The sequence below is a fragment of the Battus philenor genome, unplaced genomic scaffold (assembly GCF_028537555.1).
Source record: "Battus philenor isolate CCGP_79_NKW_IND1 unplaced genomic scaffold, ilBatPhil1.0.hap1 SCAF_21, whole genome shotgun sequence".
Classification (NCBI taxonomy): Eukaryota; Metazoa; Arthropoda; class Insecta; order Lepidoptera; family Papilionidae; genus Battus; species Battus philenor.
Window position 1 is genome coordinate 1,450,190 of NW_027181684.1, and position 20,266 is coordinate 1,470,455.

The following is a 20,266-nucleotide window of genomic DNA, read 5'->3' on the forward strand; positions in this document are numbered from 1 at the left end:
TTAATATATATAACTGGATTAATTTATGTATTTTACATCAAATAATAATAATAAATATAAAAAAAATTTATTATGAAATTTATTAGTTTTTTTAATTCAAATATTTCTGTGATATTTGTCTATAGCTTATATTAAAAAAATGAAATAAAAGTGACGTAGTCTATATCCTAATAGGAAGGAAAAAAAAACGCTATGAGACATTTGCCATGGTTACGAATAAACAACCCTGAGTTAAGTCGGCGAATTCTAACCTTTTTGATTGTATACGTGATTTTAAAATATTAATAATTTTACAAAATGTCCGCTGTTAGACGTCCAATGAGTCAAATGAGAAAAATGGAAACGGTACGTACATATCTGTTTTATTTTTGTCTTGAAATATTTACTAACTCAATTGCATATTCTTCGCGTAACAAACTATAACCTAATTGGAATTTTTTATTCATATAAATGAACGGTGCTCGTGTATCCATGATTTTTACATCGCATATTATTGAACAAAAAAGTCTTTATATGTATAAAAATACAGTTTAGTGTTTTTAATAATTCATATGTTATTAAAATAAAAAGATATGTCATTAACACAGTGTAGATTGCAATGGTTTTTAATATAGCTATTGTTAGTTCGTTCCGGTGTGTAAATAAATAATTTAAATATTTTTCCATAACGAGAATAGGCCAGAAATAGGAAATCAATATTGTAAATTGATACTAAATACATATTTTAGTACAAAACTTCTACAAAGTTTAAGGAAAGTGATTTAATAAAAGAATAAAGAAATCGGAAGAGTCGTTCTTAAGGTAAAAAGAAGGATTATAATTTATAAGTAATTTCAATTAATGTTTAAGAAAAGCAACTTCTTTACGAACCTTCTTTAAAGTTTATGGAAAGTAATATAACGATAGAATAATGAAATCGGTAGAGTAGTTCTCAAGTTAAAATAAAGATTTTTCTATATGTAACGTGAAATGTTTTAGAATATAAATTAAATCTTTAAAAACATAGTGTATAGATAAATTAACAATAGATAGTCCATTGGATAGAGAGACCAAGCTGTTGCGTCATATATAGCACCATTTTTAATCAGTCTTATTGAAGATCTACATTCAGACTTTTCGGGTTTTTTTGGTTTCGGAGGAAAATCTTACGGATCTTCAAGATACCCTGACCTTGGGGACAGGACAGGGTTATTTTGGATGTCTACTCACTAAAAGCCTCTCGGTGGTAGCCTTCGGTGCTGCGTGAAGGACTCTGATATCATCAAGTTAAGGAAGTATCTCCTGCAGTGCTATTTTTGATAGCCCGTCTGGGGGTATGTGTTGTTCACACTAGCTCTAAAACCCTCGTGGTGTTATCACGATGGTTCTAGACCACGTTGATCCATCATCCGCTGCGGTTACTGAAGTTAGTGGTAAATTTAGGGTCCCCACTCTAAATACCCGCTATAACTAAGATTTTGGTATGTGTCCAAATTCATCAAAATGTTGATTACAGAAGGAAGCATTATTTAGGCAAAGGAAACGGATCCTGAAATACTTGGTGCTCGGTTTCTTGAAGCAGGAAGGCTTCCTCACCACAGCTGATACGTTCTACTCGGAGGCCAACCTCACCGGTGAATACGAACTATGTGACAACATCGACTTGGAAATTATTCTTCAGGTAACTTCACAAATTTGGTTATAAATACAGGAAGTAAGAAAGATTTTTAGTAAAAAATTATGGGAATGTATGTATTAGGGGGACCGGAAAGTAATGTCGTTTCTGTCGACATATTTTACAGAAAAATCGATTTGATATCTCTGTCGCACACTACCTATGTGACGTTTTGTTAGTCGTGCGACAGAGATAGCGCTCTACGAAGCCGAAATTAGCCGATTGTCTGTTTCCAAAGGTCGATGTGCAATATTTATCGGTGTATTTTTTTACAATAGTCTGTCATATTTATTTTTACAACGGCTTCATTGTAACAAAGCGGTGTCGGTTTTAATATTCAAGTCGAGCGGAAATAAAAATTAATATGGTTCGCGTCCACCCATGTGGAATTTTACGCGCCATTTGCGATTGCCCGTGAATTAAAATGGCCGCCGCAACTGTATTTTAACAAAGAGGTTTTAAGTGGATTTTTAAAAAAAGTTAAGTTAAAAAGTTTTTAAATAGTTTAATGTACAGTTTGGTTAGTATGTAATCATTTATTTTAATCACCTTGTATTATTGGATTGCCTCTCGATCTTCTTTTTCTTATGCAATTTATTATTTCAAGAATCTAATAAGCATAGTTTCAGAGATATCTGTATGTCTGTATGTCCTTTATAAAATCGTAAACTATACATTTGATCATGTGATGAACTTTAGCAAAGTTATTGTACATAAGTTCACAAAGGTTTCTAAGTTGGTATGACTTATTTTAGACAGATGGCGCCACTGTCATTAAAATTAATTTCATTTATTGTTCTGACATTTTATGCTGATATGCGTTGAAACGAAAACAGCGAAGGAATTATGTTTGGAGTATAGTAGATGTAAGAATTTATGTAAATTGTGAAATTCATGCTCTGAGCATATTGAATAGACAATATTGTGCGTATTTTCATATTTGGAAGCGTTTTTCTAATAGTCTTGTGCATTCGTTTTGTCTTAAATTAATATTGTATATATAAGAGCATCTCGGATCCGTTACATATTTGTTGGAACAGCGCCATCGACTTTGAACTTCGAGTTATACAATAACACGTGACGTAACTTGAAGAAAGTATATTTTTCGTCGACTTTTACTTGTCAGAAATTCGCACTCGTATGGACCAAGTTATCGTCTTTAAAGTGAGAATTTCTGGCTTATAGAAAAGGCCAAATCAACCAATATGTCAAACATAATCCCTAGTGCTATCTCGCTCGCACAGTACCTACACGCAGACCTGTGCGTATTCACTCACCCACTAGTTGTACTACCCAAAATGTATATATATATCGACAAAATAAAGAGCAATTAAGCATATAGTTCACGGACCCCTCTGTTCCGTGAACTCATTTCCGATGAAGCTGTAAAAGCCGCAAGGCTAACAGCACAAACTTCATACGAGACTATAGACTATAGAACAATTAAGCAAGTGAAGAAAGAACAAAGAAGCGCAGCAACGACGGAGAAGATAATCAAGAACCAAATGGACTGGCAATATTGAATACAATATTTCGTATGCGCTCGAAATTTTACTCAAAGACCTATGTCCTACAAATGCAAAGCTAGTGAATTGTTTATATGCCGTCAATTGTGTGAATATATATTTCAATATTTAAATCCTTAACAATCTCTTTTTTTCATTTTCTTTCACATCTTCAATCACACGTCGCCTTCTTACCCTCGTTTTCTTTCCTAGATCACAGAATCACAATCGTTTGACTCGGAATGCTTAGGATTTATGTAAGAGATTGAACGACAAGACCAGATAATGGGTAGATACATATACCATGCAGAACAGGTCCTTAAATCTGACGTTAAAGTCTTGGAGCTTAGACTCCGGGCAAGCGCAAAGGACAGCATGGAAAGGTGTCCATGGTAGCCTGGATAACCCAGGCAGCATCTAACCAGGTCATATCCTTGGAGAAGTAAGGATCGCACCTAGCTTATGCGAGCATACATGGTTAAGTAAGCTCGGGTGCTAAACGCAGGCTTCTTTTTGTTAGTTCATTTGAAGCCTTACAACGGGCATTAGTTATAGGCTATGTCCAGCTGTGGGCATATTACGGCTAAAATGATAACGATGATGAAATATGTTTTTATCGACTACTTGTGGGCACTCGCGTGTTTTCTTAGAGAAAGTATTTAATCGTCGTATGGGGAAGTCATATGTTTTTTTGGATGAGCCTGCCGCCTTTGCTGCTCATCTTCTAGAAGCTTCTTTGTGTGCAATTACAATTCTATATAATTAATACACAAACAGTGAATTATATAACATTGTACTTTGGAAATTGAACCCGTGAGTTGCGATCCCAAGTCTCATTCATCTACCCCTGCGTTACTATTGCTCACTATATACAGTAATCTCTATGAAATATGTTGCTATAATCTATTTTTTTATTTAAATGCGATATGCCAACGTCTGGCAACACTGTCTGCAGGAACATACAGTAAACAATAATTAACTTTAATATGTACTAATTTGAATTTTGGAAATCTTTTTTCTTACTATGAAACTATTGATTTTGGAATACAATCTACTGTACTTTAAATATATTACACGAAAAACCAATCACCCTATTTAACTCAATTGAAACTATTGGCACATAAATAATTTAATTTCCAGAATATACAGTTATTTTGGAAATATTTATTCGCCCACAGATTAGTTAAACTCTAAATGACATTTTAACGATTACTTCGAAAGATTTGTTTTCATAAAGCCTGTTCACACTCACATTTTATTTATTTTCTACATGTTACTAAGTCTTTTAATTTATTACTAGATTTTTATTCTTTTTATACATTTTTTTACTATGTACATCCTATACTGACGTCTCCTTCATGTCTCTTATCTCCATTCAAAGGTTGTCTGGTAGAGATCGCCTCGAGCGATAACACCACCTCTTGTACCTGTAAATAATTTCTTTTTTTATTTATTATCTGTGTCATTTTGTTACATTTTTCATTTATTTTTATATAGACCTTTGGTGTACAATAAAGTGTAAATAAATAAATAAAGAAATAAAGAAATCGATTTTAATTCGAATGGATCTAATTATTATTATGCGTTATTAGTTAAGGAACTATGTAGAAGGTTTAACTCGGGGGGTATCTTTACGAGATTGAATCGGAAATGATAACTTGGATAATTAAAGTAGTGGACATAGCTTAGGGAATTGGCAAATTGAAGTAGCAGTGGACAGGCCACATAGTACGCAGAACAGATGTCCACTGGGGTCTCCAGGTTCTGGAGTGGAGACCACGGGTCCACAAGCGGAGGGTAGGAACTCTAAGAGAAGAATGACCTTGTTAATACAGTTATGTATGAGAGGCTCTAAAGAAAAAAAGAGTAGTGGTAGCCTAGCGCTAGAGGACTGACACTTAAGTCACGGGTTCGATTTTCGTTTCGATTCAAACTTTTTGTATTTATTATATAAGATTGTCAATGCTGTGAAACAAATTTCCAGAGGATGAGTAGCAACGTTCTCTGCGTAATATCACACTTCGATCACCGATTATGGTTATCGAATATATTATGTCTACCTATAGATATCTTTAGATGAAGCTGTTCAATATCTAATGGGTTCAGGCGTTATTTTGCGGAAGTCCATCCTAAGTAAGAAAAGGACCAATATATATTTATTGCACGGCTACTGCTGCATGGCGGAAGTAGCAATATATTGGTCTTTACTGAAGCTGTTCGAGACATAACTTATCACGAAGTCATCACCACCTCTGACCACCAAATAATCCACTGCATGCATTGGACGACGTTATGCTCATTAAGACCAAGGGTAAAGTCTACAAAGCCGTTGTCAGACCAGCTATGCTCTACGGCTCGGAATGCTGGACTGTAAGTCAGAGACACGAGCGAACAATTCATGTCAATGAGATGAAGATGCTTAGATGGTCGGGTGGCGTCACTAGAATGGACAGAATACGGAATAAATATATCAGAGGATCGTTTAAGGTAGCTCCGATCCCCAACAAATTAAAGGAAAATAGATTGCGATGGTATGGCCACATTCAACGAAAACCAGATGATCACGTGGTAAAAACTGGCTTAAGCCTTCCAGAATTCCCAAGAGGGAGAGGGCGTCCAAAAGCTACGTGGTGGTCTAATATCAGAAAGAAACTGGAAACTCTTTAACTTGATGCAGAGACAACCCAGGATAGAGTGGCCTGGCGCAAATTGATAAGGAGACCCGACCCCAAATAAAGGGAAAAGGGAAGGAAGAAGATGCATTGGACGATGTTCATCATGACCGGTCACTTTCACGTTCAGCAACTTCCTGGCTCACCGCCATTTGTGAATCTTTCGGTCCCAAAGGACGGAACTCGATGTGCCTATCATAATAGTATGTAAATAATTTACCAATGTTCATATAAATATTTAAGATAAGATAAATAAAGTTTATTTGAGTGTGAAAGTGTTTTTATTGTCTCCATGACACATTTGGCACTGGAAGCGTCTCCGGTGCAGACTTGCCGACGCCTGCATTTAGATAAACACTGCATGCAGTGGGAATATTACTTTCCACGGCACTTTCTAACTTCTCTATCAACTTACATTTTCAATTTATTTAATAAACGTAATATTTATTTATTAATACATTTATTTACATACTAGCTGACCCCGCCACGCGTTGCTGTGAAAATTTAAAAAGTGGAAATAATTGAATTATACGGTATTTCGTTCACTACAAAATAAATTTAATTAATTTTATAGCGTCAACAACACGTGGTAATTATGCTGTTAAAATGTAGCTTATATGACACGTTCGTAGATTTACCATAGCAGCGCCATCTATTGATTACTTACTCAACCCAGTCGAAAGGTATCGACATCTGTTAGAATCATTTGGAGTTAACAGATAATTGTGACTGTCAATAATAACAGACAATAATTAGCAATAAATTAAAATTGCGACTATAATTTGAGATTTAAACTATCCTATCTCTCAAGTTAGATCGAACTGCACATGGTGTGCGAATTTTATTATAATCGGTTAAGTGGTTTAGAAGTCCATTGAGTATAAACATTGTGACACGAGATTTATATATATTAAGATTTATCTATATATCCATGCATATATTTACCTACTTTTTATATAGCTGACAGATTCGTATATAACTAAATATGAATATTACTATATAAAAACGTCAATTATGAAGTAATATGCTTATCAATTCAAAAGATGATAGTGAAAGTGAGAGTGGACATAAAAAAGAAGAAACAGAATTAAACAAAGAATGCAGTATATTAATTTTATTATATTTACAGTGAATTAATTTTAGTAAATTTACAGTGAATTAATTTTAGTAAATTTACAGGATATTAATTTTATTATATTTACAGTATATTAATTTTAGTATATTTATAGTATATTAATTTTAGTATATTTACAGTATATTAATTTTAGTATATTTACAGTATATTTATTTACGTAATGAAATTTAATATTATTTTTGTTTAAGAAATGTTTACTTTGTTCATTTTTATTTATAAAAAGCTATCTTCGATCTTTACATGGTGTATAGAAAATCTTAATTCAATTTGAGTCGTGTTTTTTTGGAACGTAATCAGACGAAAAGTGGGGTATTGGCGTACGAATCTCTTTATTCCTCTTTCAATCCCGTAGAGCATGGTTGCACAGACTTATTAAGACTAGGGGCCACTCGGGCAAATCATAAACTGATGGCGGGCCGGCCGCCAGAAGTATAGGTAATTATTCTTTTTGGTTTTATTCTGTAATATAATTCAATATTTTTCGAATGTACGAGTGTATTATTTTTGCAGTCGGCAAGCCACAAGTATTCGACCGGCGGGCCGCGGTCTGTGCATCCATGCCGTAGAGGAATAATAAATTAAAAAAAGGACTAAAAAAAATCCTAATGCTTCAACAATTTTGACTTTCCAAGTGTACGTTTTACAGGACTTTTGCAGTTACTACATGATCAGATTTAACAAGCAGCCACAGTTCTGCCGGAAGGTTGAGGAGTCGCGGCCGAAGCGCCCTGTCACAAGAACTGTCCGCCCACCGCCTCCCGAGCCGGAAGCAGAGCCCCAGGCGGAGTCCGACTTGCCTTCCACTTTTACCGTCACCAAATTATTAAAGGTACCCAATTCTTTGGTTTTCAGAGAATCATAACAAGGTTTATTCACCTCGTGGAAGGACTTTTTACCAAGGAACCAAACGTTCCCTAATCTTAGAATAATCCAAAACAAACTAACTGTCAGTAAGAAAAGGACCAATATTTAGCCACTTCCGCACATGCAGTGGTAGTCGTGCAACAAAGTGCACCAAATTACGTTTATATATACAAGGAAATTATTTGTAAGTGGTCGCCTAGCTGTTCAGTGATGGGAACTCTTGTCACCTGAATACGGGTGACGTGGAATATGAGAACCTTTACATGGCAGTCAACGTGTTATTACAGTAGTTTATGAGAATGCGGGCAGTGGTAGCTCTGTGGTAGAGATCTAAGAATCCAGGTGTACAATCTTATTTAATTCACACTTTGTGCATTAATTATATAGTATTGCAACTGTGAACAAATAAGTTTCAAGAGATTGGGCAGCAGCGTCCTTTGCGTAACATAATACCATCGAAGCCAGCATCCAAGCGTGGCGATTAAGTTATGTCCCCCCATAGATATCTTTAGGGTATGTGCAATGCCTTCCAGTGGAGGTCAATGGAATGAAACGATGATGCAATTCATTCCTAAGCTTTATTATTTACTCAAAAATAACATTAAGAAGTCTTTGTTTAATAAACTTTTTAAGATCCTCTGTGGCACTAATCGGTGTCACATGGCTCCTGAGTATGCCCCGTGGAGGGCTGAAACACGTGTAGAGTGATTTGACGGTGGCGGTTGTGTAATACGTATTGTTTGCCGCATACGCATTTATCAGCGGGTTTGCGGGCGGTGGACTTTATTGCACGACTACTGCTACATAGCGGAAGTAGCTAAATATTGGTCCGTTTCTTAGTTATTTATTTATTTACACTTTATTGTACACCATAGATAAAAATTAAATGAAGAAGTAATTAATATAGAGGTATATAAGACGGTTTTATCGCTCGAGGCGATCTCTACCAGACAACCTTTGGATGAAGATGAGAGACATGAAGGAGAGGGCAGTTTAGGGTGTACATACATACAAATATATACATTACTATACACATATACATATATGCAAAAATATTTATATATACTTACATAAATACGAATAAATAACTAATGCTACACAATTTCCTGTTTTAGAAGCTCTTTTACCATCATTTTAAAAACTGACAGCTTTTTGTCGTATCTTATTGATTCTGGTAATTCATTCCATAACCTGACAGCGAAATCAGTTAATGATTTCTCCGTAAATATAGTAGAATGAGCATTTTCAATTTCAAGTTCTTGATGTAAGCAATTTATATGTAAGAAGCAATTTTCATGTAAGAAAAGAAATCTAGATTAAATGTAAGATGTAGTAAACGGGTTAAACAAAATAGTTAAGGATGGCGGGCATTCAAATATACAAATTATACAAATACACGTTACGTATATATAAATTTTTTATGTAGAGATCAAATAAGTTTCCAGAGGATGGCATCAGCGCTCTCTATGCACCATAATACGATTCACAACCTGTCTATCAAACGTGGCTGTAATGGTATATACTGCAATAGATATCTTAGAGGGATGCCCAAGCAGTAGACGTCTCTTAGATGATTTTATCATATCTTAACGTGCTGTTCTTCATAAATATGGTCAATTCAGTGTATATTTAAACGGTTTTATTTAGTTCGACCCGTTCGGAATTTATTTGTTTGGGTCAAAATTAGAAATTGATATTTAAGCACATTCCCGTTGTCAGATTGATTTGAAATTTGGTATACACATTTAATTTTGATGGCAATACAATACAATAAAATCAATAACATTATAAATCTAAGATGGCCGCCGATACAAAATGGCGGATTACATATTTTTCCTTAACCCCCTCAATATGGGTATCAAATGAAAGGGCTACACTAGTAAAACACGATGATTATGTCAAAATTTAAAATACAAGATGGACGCCGTTCCAATATGGCGGACTAGGTACATATTTTTCCACAACCACCACAATATGGGTATCAAAAAACCGTTTAACTTAAAAGTTTTTTAAGTGTATTTATTTCATTGAGAGATCAGATCATGTGACACCTGTTAACAATATGATAATGCGTCACCCGCGTGGGCCAGTGTGCACCAGTTTCATTCGATATTATTTCCTGTGAACCTTAATTGGCATTTACGAGAGACAAAGGCCGTGACGATCGCATCATTTCTATCTCGACATGAGATAATTGGACAATAAATTTAGCTGATGAGTTCCATATTTAAATGTGAATTGCTGTAATTCAAAATGGCGCCATTTAGACCGGAAGCTACGAAGAACACTTCATAACAATCTCTCTACAAACCTGTATCACCCACGCCAACAAGACATAGGTTCACTCAAAGATCGCACCGATTACAGGTGTTGCGCTGCCTCCATCAAGCGGAGCACGCCGCGTCAACCAGATAATGGAGATGATTATTAGTAGAGTGGCGGTGATGATTTTTAAACGGTTTTATTTAGTTCGACCCTTACGGAATTTATTTATTTGGGTCAAAATTATAAATTGAAATTTAAGCACCTTCCCGTTGTCAGATTGAACTGAAATTTGGTACACACATTTAATTTAGATGACAATACAATATAATAAAATCAATAACATTATAAATCTAAGATGGCCGCCGATACAAAATGGCGGATTACATATTTTTCCTTTACCTCCTCAATATAGGTATCAAATGAAAGGGCTACACTAGTAAAACACGATGATTATGTCAAAATTTAAAATTCAAGATGGACGCCGTTTCAATATGGCGGTCTAGGTACATATTTTTCCACAACCAACACAATATGGGTATAAAAAAACCGTTTAACTTAAAAGTTTTTTAAATGTATTTATTTATAGGTGATAAAATATAAAAACGTTTATAAATGACGTAGTATGAAACGCGTAAAACAAAAAATACTGTTTTCAATTGTTTACATGATCCAAAAAAATATACAGATGAATAATTCACATGTTTCAGTAGCTTTTTAAAAAGGCATTAAAAATATCTAGAATATATTATTACATTCTAAAAGATTTGTTTTGTGTTATCTGTATTAAAATTGTTTACGTAAATAATTTCCAGTTGGCAGTTAATTTCGTTATTTTCAACGTCTACCGTCTCTTTTTTACTTAATTGGCATATGAGAAAGCCAAAATAAAATTAAAACGAATCATGTATTAAGATTGTAATTAAATGTAGTAATTTGAATTTCGAAAACCGTTGTTTTTATTTTATTATCATTATATTTACTATTCCTTTTTAAATAAGGTACACCATTCGTTGTCAGCAAATTAGCTGTGCTTTCATTCTAATTATACACCAATAACCAATCATCTTGTATAATTAAAGCTCCTCTTATATATATTTATATATATTTGCACTTGCAAAGAAATTGTTTAAATTTCATTTAAAAGAGCAACTTTGTCTTTGACATTGTCAATGACTTTACTGCTCTTTTCAACAGATCAGCATTTTGAACCGATGGTAGCTTTCTGCTTATAATATTAAAATATTCGACGATAAAATGCGTATGGAAATGTGTACTGTAATGATAATATAGTAAAAAATATGTTTCTTTATATATATATATATATTTATTACTTAAAGGAAATAGCAGCGGAGGCTTGTGAGGCAGTATCAGCTATAGAGAGACGGCCGCTAGCAGGCTTCATGGCTTCAATGGCACCAGAAAAGAAGCAGCTGGTAGAGCTTTTATATCAAAGCATCGTCAGGCCGTCGGCAGTGTGCTGGGAGGACGTGAAAGGATTGGAATCTGCGAAGAGCATCCTCATGGAGTCTGTTGTATACCCTGTTAGGTTTGTGTTTGTTCATGTAATCTTAATATATATAAATCTCGTGTCACAATGTTTATACTCAATGGACTTCTAAACCACTTAACCGATTATAATAAAATTCGCACACCATGTGCAGTTCGATCTAACTTGAGAGATAGGATAGTTTAAATCTCAAATTATAGTCGCAATTTTAATTTATTGCTAATTATTGTCTGTTATTATTTGATAGTCTCAATTATCTGTTAACTCCAAATGATTCTAACAGATGTCGATACCTTTCGACTGGGTTGAGTAAGTAATCAATAGATGGCGCTGCTATGGTAAATCTACGAACGTGTCATATAAGCTACATTTTAACAGCATAATTACCACGTGTTGTTGACGCTATAAAATTAATTAAATTTATTTTGTAGTGAACGAAATACCGTATAATTCAATTATTTCCACTTTTTAAATTTTCACAGCAACGCGTGGCCGGGTCAGCTAGTTATCCTATAAGAATCAATAAGTAGAGTAAGGTAGAGTAAGAGGAGCACGTCGCTCGTGTATCTGACTGCCTATAGAGCTGAAAAATTCTCTAGCGTTGACCACGATCCAGTAGACGTGATGTGGTCAGGCACGTCATTAGGTAGACAGCCTTATTTCTCCCTCATGGTCTTTTACATTCTTACCTGTGACGATTTCATACAATATTATCGTTTTTTCTTTAAAAAAAATATCTAATATATAAAATTTCCATGTCACAATATTAGTTACCGTACTCCTCCGAAACGGCTTGACCGATTTATATCAAATTTTATATGCGTATTCAGTAGATTTGAGAATCGGGTGCTATCTGTTTTCCATACCCCTAGAGATAAGGGTGGTCCACCCCTAAATTTTATATTTTTATTTTTTGGACAAATTTTTTGGTTTTTATTTTATTATGATACAGCATACAAAAATACATACGACTCTAAATTTTCATCCCTCTACGATCAACTCTTATTTTTTATTTGTTAATTAAAAACTTTTTGCAAAACAACGTTTGCGGATCAGGTAGTATTCATTTGAATAAACGATCTCTTTAAAGAACATCTTTTAAAATAACTCAAAAACTATTTGTTTGAATGTGTAATAGCCAAAAAAATGTTTAAATGAGAGAGTATTCCATATTTTTAAACTCAATGTCGAAAGAATACATCGACTATTGGTTTACGTACAAAGTATTCAATGATATATAATTGAAAATTTTAAATATCCTTATTTAAATACGCATTTATATGCGCTTTTGGGATCGTCGATTATTTTAACATTATAAGCAGTGAGCTACCATTGGCTGAAAACGCTGATCTGTTGAAAAGAGCCGGATTAAACTCAACAGTTGCTCTTTTTGATGTAATATAACAATATTTTTTTTCATGTCTAAATTTTAATTGACTAAAACTACGTGAATGATATTTAATGGAATCAGGCGTTACATTGCGGAAGTCCATCCTAAGTAAGAAAAGGACCAATATTTAGCCACTTTCGCACATGCAGTGGTAGTCGTGCAACAAAGTGCACCGCCCGCCAGCCCGCTGATAAATGAGTATGCGGCAAACAATGCGAATCACACAACCGCCACCGCCAAATTACTCAATGGAGTAAGTGGCAATATATTGGTCCTTTTCTTACTTGAATGATATAACAATGTTTAATTGATACTTGATTATATTATATACTCGTATAATCAATAATTGATAAATTACTTTTAGTTTTAGATTTAAAGCTAAGATATCTTGTAAAACTATTATATATATATATATATACGCCTATATCCATGAAGAATAAATTTCGAAAACCATTGATTTTGAATAAGGTGTAGTGTAAATTAATTGAAAATAAATGAGATATATATTTACTCCCTATGTGATGATAAATCTATAATAGTGAAGTCTGTATGGGTAGACATCCGGAGGTGTTCACGGGTGTGTTGGAGCCCTGGCGTGGAGTTCTACTTCACGGGCCACCAGGCACAGGGAAGACGCTGCTAGCAAGAGCCCTTGCGACCGAGAGTCGATGCACCTTCTTCAACATCTCCTGCAGTACTCTTGTCAACAAATGGAGAGGAGAATCGGAAAAGATTGTTCAGGTAATTTATATAAATGAACAAAATTCATTTTACAAGGTTTTTCTGTATTTCTACATCAATCATTGATCATCTGTCTTCCTTACATAAGAGGGCTGTTTGAAATGGCAGTAGGTATGTCACATCGCTCGTGTTCTAATGGCTGTTGGGGTTGAAAGATTCCGATAGATGTGGAGTTGGTGCCCCCCCCCCGTAGGTGGAGTTGGTGCCCCCCCCCGTAGGTGGAGTGGGTGCCCCCCCGTAGGTGGAGTGGGTGCCTCCCCGTAGGTGGAGTGGGTGCCCCCGTAGGTGGAGTTGGTGCCCCCCGTAGGTGGAGTTGGTGCCCCCCGTAGGTGGAGTTGGTGCCCCCCGTAGGTGGAGTGGGTGCCCCCCGTAGGTGGAGTGGGTGTACCCCGTAGGTGGAGTGGGTGCCCCCTGTAGGTGGAGTGGGTGCCCCCTGTAAGTGGAGTGGGTGCCCCCCTGTAGGTGGAGTGGGTGCCCCCCTGTAGGTGAAGTGAGTGCCCCCTGTAGGTGGAGTGGGTGCCTCCCCTGTAGGTGGAGTGGGTGCCCCCCTGTAGGTAAAGTGAGTGCCCCCCTGTAGGTGGAGTGGGTGCCTCCCCTGTAGGTGGAGTGGGTGCCCCCCCCGTAGGTGGAGTGGGTGCCCCCCCCCGTAGGTGGAGTGGGTGTCCCCCTATAGGTGGACCGACGACACATTGAAGGTCGCCGGAAGCCCTGGATCTGTAGGAACGGTTATCGTATCGATCTTGGGATCTGTGGACTAGAAGAAAGTAGACATAAGTTTGACTATTTATTTTTAAATAAAAAATAAATTTAAAATTCGAATGTAAATACTGCCACTTTAGACGACTAAGTCGAACAATGTCAGTGACTTTGATTCTTATGCGGATAATTATAGTATATATTATTTAACATATACGTATCATTTTGTGAAAGGTCTAGGTTACCATAGATAATATTTTGTCTCATTTAATGTGAAATCAACTTGAATGTATATCAATACGCAATAAGCAAAAAGAATCCTTTATTAGTGAAAACTTCTTTTTCATTATATTTTATACAGAATAGAATCTATTAAGAGGACCGGAAAGTAATGTCGCTTTCTTAAGTTAAATTCGCGCGACTACATTATTAACAAGTTTTTATTTCTAATCAACAATATATTCACCTTCGTCATCAACCTTTTGCCATCTAGTATACAAATCAATTCCGGAGCGGTAACAAATCAATCGGATTTTCTGGAAAATATGTCGACAGAAATGACATTACTTTCCGGTTCTTCTAATAAAATAGAACCAATACATTGTTCTCACGTTGTTTTCATTCTTTCTATTGGAATTGTATACTTCAAATAAAGTGAACTTAAGTTACACAGTGTTGTAAACAAAGTAGTATATTCTTAAAATAAGGTTCTGTTCGAAATGGCGTCGTATTATTCGCCGTCGATCATCTTCATCGATGAGGTGGAGACCCTCGCGTCGGAGAGGTCCTGTGCTGGGGAACATGAAGCCTCCAGGAGGCTGAAGTCACAGCTACTAACCGAACTGGACGGCATCAGTGAGAGAGACGGACTGGTGTTTCTCCTCGCCAACTCCAATATGCCTTGGTGCGTTAAATGAAATAAGGGCTTATAAAATAATGTGTATATTTAGACTAATGAGACAAAACATTTTTATTTATTTATTTATTTACATTTTATTGTACACCATAGATAATAAGTAAAAAAAAAAATTATACATATAGTGTACCTATAGGTATATAGGTGGCGGTGTTATCGCTCGAGGCGATCTCTACCAGACAACCTTTAGATGGAGATGAGTGACATGAAGGAGAGGGCAGTTTATAGCGTAGATACATACAAATACATACTTTACTACACTCACACACACACACACACACACACACACACACGCACGCATACACAGGCACACATACACGCGCACACACACACACATATACAAAGATATACGTGGAAAAGGTTTTACATAAATACTAATAAATAAAAAATGCTACCCAATATGTTATTTTAGAGGTAAAGGAAGTGATCTTTTACCAATCAAACTGTAAGGTGAAATTGTCATGAAATCCTCCCGGACATAAAAAGGCATGTATTTTTTCCTGGTTGCTATGAATTTCTGTAACATTTGCAAAGCGTCTATTTGTCAAAAGTTGGAATATAAATTAGCTCAACTCAAACCATTTTGAATGATGTTTCGTGTCTTAAACGTATCAAGTTTCGATTGGTCGATATCATACTGCATTGGTTCACTGTGACTTTTTTTTTGTCAAAAACTCGACTGTTATCGTTCCACTAGTGCCGTATTTACCCGATTTGACTCGTCATAGTTCGAGGATATCATTGACATGATTGAGGAGATAAAAACCAAATTGAAGACCTTGAAGGCTGTACCGGAAAAAAGGCTTTTTATTATTTCCTTAAAAGTTGTTATTGTCACTAGGGAAATCGACAAGGCAATGTTAAGACGACTCGAGAAGAGAGTATACATACCGTTACCTGATATGAAGGCGCGCATGCAACTTTTTGAAACCTATCTGAACATGAGGACAGTAGAGCTCTATCCAAACGCTGACTTCGAGCAGCTGGCGATGAAGACGGACGGCTACTCAGGGTGTGAGGTGAAACTGGTGTGCAAGGAAGCGCTCATGATGAACGTGAGGAAGATGCTGCCCAACATGTCCACGAGGAGTTAGTATTACTTACTTCTTCATGTCTGTGAATAAAAGTGAAGATAGTTTAATGAAAAAATTCATTATACATGTAATTATTACACGTAAGATGCCTCCATGCCATCCAGGGTTTTCAGACGACCTTCTCAAAGACATCTTCCCAACTTGTGGTTGGACGTGATCTCTACAATCTCGAGGTCATGTCATCTGTTCTGTGGGGTGTGTGGCTTGCCCACAGTCTCAACAACCAATTTACTGAATTATCGCTTACTTTCGTGTCGTTTACAAATCCTCTCAATCCTGATACGATATCGCAGAGAAATTCCGAACATAGCCCTCAATGGCTCGTTGAGCAAGCAAATGGTTTGTGTAGGTTGTTAATGTCAACGTTTTTTCCAGGTCAATCAGGTCGCAAAGAACGCCTGGACTTAACAGAAGTTCTCACGGCTATAGAGAAAACAAAACCTGTGTCCAGAAGTCTGGCGAAGAAGCATCTAGAATGGCAGGCGGAAATGGGATGTTCTTAATCTGTTTACACTGTTTCTTCTTTTCGAGTTTATTTTTAGGTCATTTGATTAATGTATTGACATATATAGACGAAGATATTAATTTCTATCTAAATAGCTCTAAATCTATTATATATTTTGGAATTGAGAAATGGTCATCCTAACTATAGGAATATACTTTAACTTATTCCGAGGTGTTCACACTAGTACGTTGTTTTAACTTTGTCTCCCTGACAATTGGCCTTTGTATTTTATATTTCATATAAATATTCACGCTGCAGTAGTGACACGAAGGCGTTCTACGGTAGCGCGCAAACGCGTTCTACGGTAGCGCGCAAACGCGTTCTACGGTAGCGCGCAAACGCGTTCTACGGTAGCGCGCAAACGCGTTCTACGGTAGCGCGCAATGCGCTCTACGGTAGCGAGCCGAAGTCGCTGCAGTAGCGACGCGAACGCGCTTTACGGTAGCGCGCAATGCGCTCTACGGTAGCGAGCCGAAGTCGCTGCAGTAGCGACGCGAACGCGCTTTACGGTAGCGCGCAAACGCGTTCTACGGTAGCGCGCAAACGCGTTCTACGGTAGCGCGCAAACGCGTTCTACGGTAGCGCGCAAACGCGTTCTACGGTAGCGCGCAAACGCGTTCTACGGTAGCGCGCGAACGCGCTTTACTGTAGCGCGCAAACGCGTTCTGCGGTAGCTGGCAACGTGCTCTACGGTAGTGCGCAAACGCGTTCTGCGGTAGCTGGCAACGCGCTCTACGGTAGCGCGCAAACGCGTTCTGCGGTAGCGCGCAAACGCGCTCTACGGTAGCGAGCCGAAGTCGCTGCAGTAGCGACGCGAACGCGCTTTACGGTAGCGCGCAATGCGCTCTACGGTAGCGCGCAAACGCGTTCTACGGTAGCGCGCAAACGCGTTCTACGGTAGCGCGCAAACGCGTTCTACGGTAGCGCGCAAACGCGTTCTACGGTAGCGCGCAAACGCGTTCTACGGTAGCGCGCAAACGCGTTCTACGGTAGCGCGCAAACGCGTTCTACGGTAGCGAGCCGAAGTCGCTGCAGTAGCGACGCGAACGCGCTCTACGGTAGCGCGCAAACGCGTTCTGCGGTAGCGCGCAAACGCGCTCTACGGTAGCGAGCCGAAGTCGCTGCAGTAGCGACGCGAACGCGCTTTACGGTAGCGCGCAATGCGCTCTACGGTAGCGAGCCGAAGTCGCTGCAGTAGCGACGCGAACGCGCTTTACGGTAGCGCGCAAACGCGTTCTACGGTAGCGCGCAAACGCGTTCTACGGTAGCGCGCAAACGCGTTCTACGGTAGCGCGCGAACGCGCTTTACTGTAGCGCGCAAACGCGTTCTGCGGTAGCTGGCAACGCGCTCTACGGTAGCGCGCAAACGCGTTCTGCGGTAGCTGGCAACGCGCTCTACGGTAGCGCGCAAACGCGTTCTGCGGTAGCGGGCAAACGCGCTCTACGGTAGCGCGCAAACGCGCTCTACGGTAGCGAGCCGAAGTCGCTGCAGTAGCGACGCGAACGCGCTTTACGGTAGCGCGCAATGCGCTCTACGGTAGCGAGCCGAAGTCGCTGCAGTAGCGACGCGAACGCGCTTTACGGTAGAGCGCGCTGCGCTCTACGTTAGCGAGCCGAAGTCGCTGCAGTAGCGACGCGAACGCGCTTTACGGTAGCGCGCAATGCGCTCTACGGTAGCGAGCCGGAGGCGCTGCAGTAGCGACGCGAACGCGCTTTACGGTAGCGCGCAATGCGCTCTACGGTAGCGAGCCGGAGGCGCTGCAGTAGCGACGCGAACGCGCTTTACGGTAGCGCGCAATGCGCTCTACGGTAGCGAGCCGAAGTCGCTGCAGTAGCGACGCGAACGCGCTTTACGGTAGCGCGCAATGCGCTCTACGGTAGCGAGCCGAAGTCGCTGCAGTAGCGACGCGAACGCGCTTTACGGTAGCGCGCAATGCGCTCTACGGTAGCGAGCCGAAGTCGCTGCAGTAGCGACGCGAACGCGCTTTACGGTAGCGCGCAATGCGCTCTACGGTAGCGAGCCGAAGTCGCTGCAGTAGCGACGCGAACGCGCTTTACGGTAGCGCGCAATGCGCTCTACGGTAGCGAGCCGAAGTCGCTGCAGTAGCGACGCGAACGCGCTTTACGGTAGCGCGCAATGCGCTCTACGGTAGCGAGCCGAAGTCGCTGCAGTAGCGACGCGAACGCGCTTTACGGTAGCGCGCAATGCGCTCTACGGTAGCGAGCCGAAGTCGCTGCAGTAGCGACGCGAACGCGCTTTACGGTAGCGCGCAATGCGCTCTACGGTAGCGAGCCGAAGTCGCTGCAGTAGCGACGCGAACGCGCTTTACGGTAGCGCGCAATGCGCTCTACGGTAGCGAGCCGGAGGCGCTGCAGTATCGAAGCCAAGGCGCTGCCGTAGCGAGGCTGCTTCCCAACAATATTACAAGAGGATTAGGAAATAAGAAGAAACAGACAAGTCGAAAGTAATTTATTATGTGATAATCGTTGGGCCATAACAATCTAGGAACTACGATTCATTAACAATTCTAAGAACAATTATTAACAAACTATATAAGAAGTGAGTTTATTATTTTTAAATGTTGCCACATTCAAAACATAAAATTTACACCTACCCACGCGAAAGGGATACAAAAATATATCAAGTCTTAGAAAATTAGTTTTTTTTTTCTCTTCTCCTTTACAAAAATATCCTATGCTCAATTATTGCTACGAAATAATAGCCATCATGTTCTTATTATTGCGTTTTATTATTTTACTTTTTAAAACTGAGGGTAATTTGAAATATTGAGCGCCATCTTTGGTCGACACTAGACTATGTTTATGCCTCGATGACTACATGTTAGCGATTGGTTAGCAGTGTAAAACCTTTAAAGTTTATTCACCGTATATATAGTATTATCCAAAAATCTGAAATAATAAATAAAGTAATGATAATATAGTAAAAAGCTTCTTTTTCAAAATTCACATCTGTCCCTGCAGGTTTTGTGTTGTTGTTACATTTAAAAATAAACTAATTAATGTAATATACTTCCGATTTATTATTTTATACAAGCTGGTAGGAAATAGGTATAACACCTTTGAAGCCTCTTACAAATGGCCTATACATTCACCAATTTAAAGATTTTACACCTACTAATCAACCTGGATATGAAAGATTGATCTGAATGAAAAAAGAAATGAAGAGAGATGAGATGATTACAAAAGCTATTTTCTGATTCCCCAGAGAATTATCATGGGGTGATGAATGTATCACAGATTATAAATAGTAAATTCTACAGCCAGGCCCACGTGTTATATTTAAATATTAAATTTAAAAAGT

General features: G+C 38.4%; 1 protein-coding gene across 1 annotated transcript; it reads left to right on the top strand.

The window, feature by feature from the left end:
- Positions 1-297: 297 nt before the first annotated feature.
- On the top strand, positions 298-16,963 carry LOC137923411 (katanin p60 ATPase-containing subunit A-like 2). Its single transcript, XM_068766656.1, has 8 exons — positions 298-345; positions 1,496-1,660; positions 7,613-7,795; positions 11,433-11,641; positions 13,550-13,733; positions 15,137-15,333; positions 16,187-16,434; positions 16,824-16,963. Exons 1-8 carry the CDS (start codon positions 298-300, stop codon positions 16,940-16,942), a joined length of 1,353 nt encoding a protein of 450 aa, XP_068622757.1. The 3' UTR covers positions 16,943-16,963.
- The last annotated feature ends 3,303 nt before the right edge of the window (positions 16,964-20,266 follow it).